This window comes from Colossoma macropomum, unplaced genomic scaffold (genome assembly GCF_904425465.1).
Source record: "Colossoma macropomum unplaced genomic scaffold, Colossoma_macropomum, whole genome shotgun sequence".
Taxonomy (NCBI): Eukaryota; Metazoa; Chordata; class Actinopteri; order Characiformes; family Serrasalmidae; genus Colossoma; species Colossoma macropomum.
Genome location: NW_023494793.1, coordinates 13,638,357 through 13,649,147, shown reverse-complemented (window position 1 = coordinate 13,649,147; position 10,791 = coordinate 13,638,357). Strand labels below are relative to the sequence as shown.

At 38.8% G+C, this 10,791-nt stretch overlaps 1 protein-coding gene across 1 annotated transcript; it reads right to left on the bottom strand.

Moving 5' to 3' along the window:
- Window positions 1-1,013: 1,013 nt before the first annotated feature.
- On the bottom strand, window positions 1,014-9,085 carry npm2a (nucleophosmin/nucleoplasmin, 2a). Its single transcript, XM_036578004.1, has 7 exons — window positions 8,404-9,085; window positions 8,179-8,202; window positions 7,266-7,384; window positions 7,062-7,144; window positions 5,064-5,174; window positions 1,445-1,538; window positions 1,014-1,363 (listed from the first exon to the last, which is right to left on the bottom strand). The coding sequence occupies exons 3-7, from the start codon at window positions 7,363-7,365 to the stop codon at window positions 1,296-1,298; spliced, it is 456 nt and encodes a 151-aa protein (XP_036433897.1). The 5' UTR covers window positions 7,366-7,384; window positions 8,179-8,202; window positions 8,404-9,085; the 3' UTR covers window positions 1,014-1,295.
- Between the last annotated feature and the right edge of the window lie 1,706 nt (window positions 9,086-10,791).

Genomic DNA, 10,791 nt, shown 5'->3' with positions numbered 1-10,791 from the left:
ACCTGTAGAAATAAGGAATTTTAGTTTTTTTGTTTTTGCTTTTAGTGAAATCTTTCTTTTTTCTGAATTAAATAGAGGTCCCAGACAAGTGGTTAGAAACTATTTTAAATGTTCATTTTTACCTGTTTATCTCCACTCAGTCCCATTCATTGAGGGCTCGCTCTCGGCGCTCTCTGGCATTTTGCAGTCATTAAATATATGATTTTAAATTAGCACTCAATTTCTTGTATTACTGTTAAGATTTATCATCTGTCTGTGAACCACTTTGAGCTGCCGCTGGCATGAAAAGTGCTACATAAAGATTATAATTATTGTTGTAATTATTATTTTTATTATTATTAGTATGTTTCTGAAATAATGGGAGAAATAGGAAGTGGCCAGGCCAACCTCAAACCGGCTCTGCTATTACTGCTGTAATCAAGCCCTTTCATGTTGTGTTATTGTGCAAAATGTATAACATTTGACAAAATATTGATATAGTGTGCCTTATACACCCACTTCAATAAATTAGCCTTTTCATTAAATTGTGTATAGAGTGATTATTACGGTGAACTCCATGCACCTCAGTACTGACTCAAAACAGATTCTGCCCTGAATTACTGGTAAAATTAAAATACTTTTATTATCAATCTAGGAGTTACAACCTCATCTAAAAGTTTAGCTGACCTTGATTATTTTATTTTACTTCATTAAAAACATGAACCCGAATGCATTTCTTTACAGAAAAACAGCACAATTACAGTATAAACAATACAGATCACACAACTGTCAGGTCGAGGCAAATCTGATTCTTCTCACATATTCTAACTGTTCACTGAAATCCAAACAACAAAAAGTCACATGAAATCAGCTTTGTAAGGTTCTCATTTGCACCACATTCATTTCTGTAAACGATTACTCGACCGCAAGCTTGCCATCTGAATCTGATCTGCTGAAAAAGAAAAGAGACAAATCTGAATCCTGCTGCATAAATATACTGCAGAACTTTTGTTTAGACAAGCAGTATTGGATTGTTTCCCCCTGACATATTTTGTGCATCTGATCTTCCCCTTGAAGTCTAAACAAATACATCTATCTGGACAAATTCTGCTCACTGGGATACTGTATTCAACCACATTCATACAGGCACAATAATTTAAGTAAACCATCACATAAATATAATCTCCAAACCCACAAATCCAATCAGGTAAATAAACAAAACAAAGCCAAGTCAGTCATTCATTAAGTCAGTGTACGTGGCCTGTCAGATTCATCAATAGTGACCACAGATGATGGGGTGGAGGATCCGGCGTGTTTCATTCTTTCAGGATGTCAGCTCTGAGATCCCCTTCCTCCTCTTCCTCTGTGATTTCAGTAGGATTCACTACAAAAAAAGGCAAGGGCATCATTTGTAATCATCAGGGATAGATAATCAGATGGGAACTCACGTGTTGCACACACTCACGTGTGATGTGTTGACCTGAGATGAATACTGGTCCTTTGCCTGAACAAAGCTGGAAGGTAACAGGAGGCATGAGCTCCAAGCCAGGGAAACTGACCTGAAAAAGCATTGTGTACATGTTTGATCAAGTCTGTGCTTCAATAATGTCCACTTTTTGGCTTTTTGAACCAACACTATCAAAAGAGAATTAATACATCAAAAAAAACCCACAAGAGCCATTCCAATCCAATGCAACGTATAAGGGACAAAGTGCTAAGTGTCTTTAAGCTTATAAACAAACATATTACTTAAAAATTCAAGTTCATCCTTAACACACAGAGTATGGCAAATTAATGCAAATAATAAGTGAAAAACATAAGTTTTAAACTATATTATTGGTAGGACCAAATATTTTGTTATGTCGTTATAGACAGTCATTGAAGTTCCATCTCAAATATTACTAAAGGTATATATATATACACACACACACACACACACACACACAGGGTGATTTAAAAAGATTAATCCGATTTCAAAGCACCATATTTTTACAACCGTGAGGTTCCTAGAAACCAATCACATACCAACTGAAAGATGGGGTCATAGAGTTTCTGACTGTTACCAGAAAATGGCTCCCTTCAGTCTGCAAGGAGATGCAACCCCTGAGCAGAAAGCGTTTTGTGTTCTCCACTTTAATAAGAGTGGATCTGTCATAACTGTGAGGAGTAATTTTTGTCGACAATGAACCTCCAACAGCTCAGAGCGTTCGTTGTTGGTTCCACAACACTGATCTCCAAAGTCGCATTGAAAGAGCCGTGAGGGCAGCGACACCCGACATGCTCAATCGAGTATGGGATGAATTTGACTATCGTGTTGATGTTTGCAAAAATCAGAAAAAGCCATATTTAAGTGAGTTCCCTGTAGAGGATGTGTTAACTTTTTATTTAGAAAATCAACAAAGTGCGTAATGTGAACTTTTACATATGACTGTGTGCAAATATGTGAGCTTGTTATCCTCTCCATTCTTCATTCACTGCACAGAAAAGTTTCTTTCATTATATTTTTTGCCATATTTACAGAAACACAATGCAATTTACTGTTAAAAAATTCTGCTTAGAAGGTCTAACCTTGAGAACAGAAAGCATGGCACCCAGTTTTCATGAAATATTCCACCCAATCACAACTTCAGTGCCACAGAGTTGTGATTCTTAGTGTTGTTACAAAAATATAAATACTCCTCTGCTCACTTGTGCCTTCTGCATGTTTTATAGCACCAGTCGGAAGCTAGAACCTTCGGTAATTTTGTAAGAAAAAAAAATAATGCCACGTTTCAATAAATGCTTTTTAAAAAAGAAATTAAAATGAAAACAAAATGTAAATGCAAACCTCTTTTTGCCATTTCTTTTTCCAAACATCTGTGCAAATATCCTGCCAAAATTTAAAATGAAATGAAATACCTTCATTTGCAATTTCATTTTCACAAGAGCACAGGCCATTTGTGACAAAAATAAAAATAAATTTAAAACAGCTATTTGTCATTTCATTTTAGTCGTTATTCTGGTTTTTCATGGCCAAATCTAAAACGAAAAAGCTAATAGAGAAAAGAAAATCCAAGCTTCGCTTTGGCTTTTCTTTATGAAATGCAGAATACGAGTCAAAACTAAAATCAAAATGCACGTTCTTATTTCTTTTTCACAGCAATCGGCTGCATATCTGACAAAATGAAAATGAAAATGCAAAATGGATAAATCAACAGCAAAGTGACGGTTTACTTTACATTTTCCACTTTTTGATTTCGTTTTCAAACTGACCAACATGCAAATATATGTTAATTAGCACTAGGCGGGGCTACGGGGTACATTTTAGGACATCCTCAGACCTCCGAGTCAGAGCGGCATCATTCCTCAAGCTAAACAACTTCGAGTCTCGAAAAAAAACCTTTGTCATGACTCAGATCTGGTGAAACTGAACGTCAGACCAAACGGCCTCAGAGAAAAGGTATCAGACCAAATGCAAGTCTGGTTGAGCTTATAGTGGTTCATATAACAAACTATTATGTATCTCGATATAAATGCCAGTATAACATTTCCAGTTTTTCTGACGGTGTTTGTTCTGACGTTCAGTTTCACCAGATCTGAGTCATGATGATGGTTTTTCTCGAGACTCGAAGTCGTTTAGCTTGAGGAATGATGCCGCTCTGACTCGGAGGTCTGAGGATGTCCTAAAATGTACCCCGTAGCCCCGCCTAGTGCTAATTAACATATATTTGCATGTTGGTCAGTTTGAAAACAAAATCGAAAAGTGGAAAATGTAAAGTAATGTCCAGCAGGTGGCGCTGATGTTCGTTTGCATTTGCCTTTTCATTCTGACACTTAAAGCGCGTCCGTGCCGAAATCTGAATCACAAAGTCACTTTGCTGTTGATTTATCAGTTTTGCATTTCCATTTTAATTTTGTCAGATATGCAGCCGATTGCTGTGAAAAAGAAATAAGAACGTAAACGCTGCATTTTGATTTTAGTTTTGACTCGTATTCTGCATTTCATGGAGAAAAGCCAAAGCCAAAGTGAAGCTTCTTCTTTTTTCTCTAATAGCTTTTTCATTTTAGATTTGGCCATGAAAAACCAGAATAATGACTAAAATGAAATGACAAACAGCTGTTTTACAATTATTTTTATTTTTGACACAAATGGCCCATGCTCAGGTGAAAAATGAAATTGCAAATGAAGGTATTTCATTTCATTTTAAATTTTGGCAGGCTATTTGCACAGATGTTTGGAAAAAGAAATGGCAAAAAGAGGTTTGCATTTACATTTTATTGCTTTCATTTTAATTTCTTTTTTGGCTGGATTTGCCTCCCATATAAACCCAAGGGGTGAATACACAAATCAAATTCTGTTGTTTCGTGACGCAAGTATATAATTGTGACAGCTAACAATTGTGGAAAATAATTGCAATCGGATCTAATTGTGATTATGTAGTAATTCACAGGCATAAGCACAATGGTTTGCAATAACTTGATGTAATAATACATAATGATGCATGAGGTCATGTGTGTCTACGTCAATGTTTCTCAACCCTGGTCCTGGAGGCCCACAGCCCTACACATTTTAGAGCTTTTTTCTGCCACTTTAAATCAATAATGGGCTGTTTTAATGAGCTGATTGGTTTGGCCTTCAGGACCAGGGCTGAGAAACACTGGTCTTCGTTAAGTGTTTTACAGCAGCTCCGGACGTAGCTCAGCGAACCGGAGGGAACTCTGCAGTGACAGTGTCTACGCTGAGCATTAGTGAGGTCAGGCACTGATGTCGAATGATTAGTTCTGGATCACACACACCGCTCTAGCTCATCCCAAAGGATGGAGCTTCATCACTTCAAACAACAAACACAGTTCCACTGTTCCACAGCCCAGTGCTGGTAAGCTTTAAACCTCGCTACTTGATGCCTGGCACTCTGCATAGTTATGTTAGGCTTATGCATGGCTGCTTCTGAGCATCCCATTCTATTGACAGAGCTTTTCTATGGTGATTATACAACTGTGCGCATTTTAACACCACTGTCAGCAAAGGGTGCGCTTTACAATGAAAATGAACTTTGCTTTAGCTAATGCATTTGCAATCAGATCTATTCAAAAGTATGACTCACCATGGGCATACAGTGACGCAGGGTGGCAATCGGTATGGGCTTGGAGCCGCCGACGCCGTCAGATACGGCTACTACATGCATCTCGTCGCCCGCCTCCGCGCTCAGGCATATCTGCACAAGGAGCAGGCAAAAAGCGAAATGAAATACATACACCATTTATCATCCCTGAACTCAGACGAGGCATCTGTCAAAGCTCTCTTGCCTTTTAAGCACCACCAGGCTGGTGCATGCCACGCCTGCGTAAGTGAATCTAAAACTGCCGGCCGTGCAACTCGGCTTGCGTGATGCTGAAAGCAACCTACTGCATAGGAATAGGGAAAGAGAGGCCTGCTGCCATTGAAAAGACCACAATATGCATCCTCAAGGTCCAGTTTAGTCACAGTTACTGAACACTGCACACGCTAGAGCTATAGGGTATGGACAAATCAGTACTACTGTCATTCCTTTGCTACACTACTACATATTGTAACTGCAAAAATGTACTTGTGAATCAATAATGTGATGTGGTTAAAGACTGGCCTGCACCAATTTTTCAAATTTTCTGCCTAATTTAATCGGTGAAATGTAAACAATGTCATTCAGAGTGGTTTGATGTGATGGGAATCAGAGGTTGTGATGTCTACAGTGCAAAGATAGCCATTTTATTTACTAAACAAAATGTCCCATAAACCTACATGTGTCTTCTGGGTTTTAATATGTAATGTTGATGACATCAGCAAATCTGAAAACAAGTTTTCTATTTTGACTATTTTGCCTTACAAGGCCCTGCATGTGCCTCTCTGCAATGAAATATTCTTAAAAATTGCATTTTAGGCCTCAAATGTATTGTAGAACAATCATAACACAGTATCTCAGGCATTAGCCAGCGCATTCATAACCATTTTATATAATCACTCTCTGAGAGGGAGCTTAAAGGCACTGAACTCTTCTGACGTCTGGTTCCTATCACCACCAGAGTGAACAATTCTGACTGTCAGTTTCTGAAGAACAAAAGATTTGACACCAACCCCCTCCGAATGACTTTGTTTACATCTTAAATGATTTAATTATTCAGATATTTCAAAATATAGGTGGAATTCCCCTTTAATTTGACCAAATAAATTTCTTTTTGTTGAATTACATAATTATTTTGATTTATCAAAAGCAGCCACAGAAACTATTCTGGAACTGGGATTGGTGAGGAATCCCTCAGCACAAAGTAACAAACACTGTGACAAGTCAGAGCTCATTTGCATATTGCAGCCTTTTGCGATATCAGTATTGCTAAGGACAAAATCACAATAACGGGTAACAAATGTGCAGCCCTGACTCACAATCAATAAACTAACAATCTACCCAGGCAGGCTGAATGTCAGAGACAGGGGAAAGTAATGTGAACAGCACTTGCTTCATTTGCAAGAACTTGCTGCTTTACGCTCTCCTGCTTGAACGCACATGTAATCCACAGCCCTTAACTGTTAAACACCTTAGACAGGGCCCTTTCCAGTGCCTTACGTTTTCTTGAAAAGTTCAAGGTTGATTGATTAACCTAATTAGTTCTGTTAATCAAGGCACAGAAGGGCAACCATATCCAATTCATTCATCAGCTGTGCAAGATTCTGGGACAGGCCTTATCTGGGTTGTTGATCAGTTCCGATACTGCAAATTAGCATGTTAGGACTGCATATTTAATCACACTGATGGCCCATAATAGTCCAAAATGAATCCACTGGACTACATCGTTCTAAAAATCCCTGTCTGAAATTCACTTGGCAGAACATTTTCACAGATTGCACTGCTCATTGAAATGCATACTCCAACTTTTAATAATTATAATATCTTTCAAAATAATAAGAATTAGCTTTTGTTTCACAAAAAAAGAATAAATAAAATAAATAAAAAACAAAAATATCACGCAAGCCAGCCTCATCTGTCATTCCAGTTGCCTCAAGTCAGGTCTGGCTCTTTTCTAGCTTGAGCCCAGGGATTCATCCATTAGTCATGAGTGAGTGATCTTACTGTTTTGATGAAGAACTGGTTCTCCAGAAGATCGTCCTCTACCTCAAACACAGCCGTGCTCTGGGCAGCACTGAGCTCACATCCTGGCAGGCCGGTCACAGCACAAAAGGAAAAACATGTAAACAGTGACAAACCATATGGCTGACAGAGAGCTATTCTGAGAGAGACAGGAATACAGGGAATACAAAAGGAGGCAGGCCCTACCCCAGTGAACACAGACTCTGTCAGAAATCGATGAAGAGCTGGTTAACTCTGACAGGCTGACCGAAGCTATGGAAACATCTTCATCGACACAGGTGGTCATTTCAGACAGCCCCCTCAGGCTAGACAAGCGAAAGGAAGACGAGAGATGTTTGCTAGTCACAGGTCATGAACAGAGGTGGGTAGAGTAGCCTAAAGCCACATTCATGTTTTGCTTCACTTCAATAACGAATCAAGTACAAAGAAAAGAAGCACCAAAATGTAAGAGATGAACGTGAATAGGAAAAGAGGGGAACCCTTACTACACTATCGAAAAAAGACGGTTCTTCAAGGGTTCTTTAGTAAAGGCAATGTTTCCGAGTTCTTTATAAAACCATTCCCTGCTTGAATGGTTCTTTAGACTGATGGAGAATGTGTTGTATATGGTTCTATACAGAACCTTTTTGAAAATGGCTCTATATAGCACTAAAATGGGTTCTTCTATTGTTACAAGCTTGACATCACAACATTATCAGAACCCTCTTTGGTGCTATATAGAACCATTTTCAAAAAGGTTTTATATAGAACCATACACAACACATTCTCCACCAATCTGAAGAACCATTTCACCATGCAAAGAACCCTTCAAGCATGAAATGGTTCTATACAGAACTCATTATGCTATATAGAACCATAACCTTTAATAAGGAACCCCTGAAAAGAAATATTTTTGAATGTGCAACATCCAGCATTAGCTCAGAAACTGAAGTTGCTAACCTAGTTAGCTAATCTCTTTGTTTTGGGTTATTTTAGGCCCAAAATAAACGCGAATAACTCAAAGAGAACTGAATGGAAACTAGATTTATTTCCTTGCTAAGTTGAACAGTTAAACCAGTCAACTTAAACACATCTAACTCGAGTGAATGTCAGTACTTACCTCTGGTTAAGAAAGTGTTTTATTCTGTTGAAAGAGAGAAGTTCGTTAACTCGAGGCTACAGGAGTCACTAATGTTATATTCACTGGTTAAAGCTAAACGTGGCCTGTATAAAATTCAGCAGGGAAGTTTAGCAGTATTTGTAGCTAACCTCTTAAAATAATAATTACCCCTATGAACTGACTCATTAGACTTGTAGAATTTGCATATATTTTCTTTTAACTTACTGAAAAATGAGACAAACTCAAGCACCCAAACGCTGACTGTGACTGTAGGCTGAACCGTGCTCGACGGTTGATGAACCTCAGCTGATTGTGAATTAGGTTCTTTGAACAGCTCATAGCAATAGACTCCACTGAACGTTAGAGGGCGCTGTAGGACTTTTTATGACCAGGATTTCCTCAGTTAGGTCTGTAATATAGAGCGTATGTATAGAAAAGCAGCCATGAGGGCCTAAAATGAATGAAAATTAGGCCCAAAGTCGCCTGAGGGCTCAAAACAATGATTTACATGTCTTATAAATAGTGTGATTTAACGAAACTGTGCTAAAGAGATAGAAAGATGCTTGGGTTAGACCACTGGGCTAAAGATGAATGGTGTCAGGCTGGGGGGTGTTTAAAGCTAAGGTTCACTGCGAAACCCACTTTACACAATTTTCCCCTTACCCCAAACTCAGCTGATCAGCCAAGACATGCTTGGTGTCTGAAGTCTGCTTCTTTAGTGTTGCACTGGAGCTATGAGGCTAATACAACACAAGTCTGTGGCACTGACAAGATTTTAGATGACATAGACTTCCATTACTTGTCTTCCCTGCTAAAAATGACTATCAGAACCATTAGGATTAAAACCCGATTGCTTTCTAAGGGGAACTGGCTTAGCGGTTACCAAGCAGAGACCACTAGTTTCCTGTAGGACACCTTTAGATCCCATTAGGAAACCACCAAATTCATCTGGAATCAGCCTTAGAACACCTGTTAAACCATTAGAATCGTTTACACTGATTATTAATCAATCAAGAAAACACACAATGCCATTTGGGACTACTGGACACTGAACCAACAGAAACTCTTAATGGGCTCAGGTTTGTAACTTCTGTGAAAAAAGCACAAAGTAAAGGTGCCAACTTGGCCGATCGATGATGTTTGGGGGGAACTTGTGTACTCTAATTTAAAAATTGTTAGAATTATATCCACCTTGAAATGAAATAAGGCACACTTAGTATAACTGTTCTCACGTCGGCCAGCTACATTACATTTTTTCTCTTCACTATTTGCTGTGGCCTTTTTCCTGAGAGAAATCAAATCATGACAAACAATAAGCCATTTCCCCCGCAAATATGTCTCCTTTAGCAGAACACATCGCCTTGTGGTAGCTTGCAGGGGAACAGTGTGTTCTAAATTGTTGGACTCAGCTGCTGTCAGTGTAGATATCTCAGGAGCACAAAAGGATTACACACATGACCATCCCCAGGGTCTGGAGGTTGTGATCTGCCACCAGACTGATCAATATCAGTGTTAGACCTTTGATAAGTTTTTCCTTCGTGTTGCCCCACAGCACAGACAGATTACTTCTACAACCCCATTTCCAAAAAAGTTGGGAGACTGTGCAGACTGTTAATACAAATAGGATGCAATAATATGTAAATCATGTAAACCATATTTTTAAAGGAAAGTACTACAAAGACAACATATCAAATGTTGAAACTGAGAAATTTTTCTTTTTTGAAAAATATATGCCAATTTTGAATTTGATGCCAACAACACATTCCAAAAAAGTTGGGATGGGGACATGTTTACCACTGTGTTTCATCACCTCTTCTTTTAACAACACTCTGTAAGCGTTTTGGACCTGAGGAGACACTGCTGTAGTTTTGAAAGTGAAATGTTTTCCCTTTCTTGTTTGATATAGGATTTCAGTTGATCAACAGTTTGGGGTCTCTTTTGTCATATTTTTCATTTCCTAATGCGCCAAATGTTATCAGTGGTGACAAGTCTGGACTGCAGGCAGGCCAGTTTAGCACCCGGACTCTTTTACTACGGGGCCATGCTGTTGTAATACATGCAGAATGTGGTTTGACATTGTCTTGCTGAAATAAGCAAGGCCTTGACCAGAGGAGGATGGGTTCCCCTTCTGAGTCTTGGTTCCTCTCAAGGTTTTTTCCTGTTTCTTAGGGAGTTTTTCCTTGCCACTGTTGCCACTGGCTTGCTCATGGGGGCATGGACCCGGATTTCTTTCTGTAATGCTGATATATATATATATTTTTTTTGTAAAGCTGCTTTGTGACAACACCTGTTGTAAATAAACTTTGCTTGCTTGCTTGCTTGCCTTCCCTGAAAAAGACGTCATCTGGATGGCAGCATATGTTGCCAAAACATATATATATCGTTAAGCATTAATGGCGTCTTCACAGATGTGCATGTCACCCATGCCATGAGTGGTTTCTTAATTTCTTTATCTAAAAATAATTTCAATTGTTGATTTCGTCGGACCACAGGGACACTTTTCCACTTCACCTTCATTTTAATGAGCTCGGGCCCAGAGAAGGTGGCGGCGTCTCAGGATCCTGTTTATGTACAGTTTCTTCTTTGCGTTTTACAGTTTTAACTTACATTTGT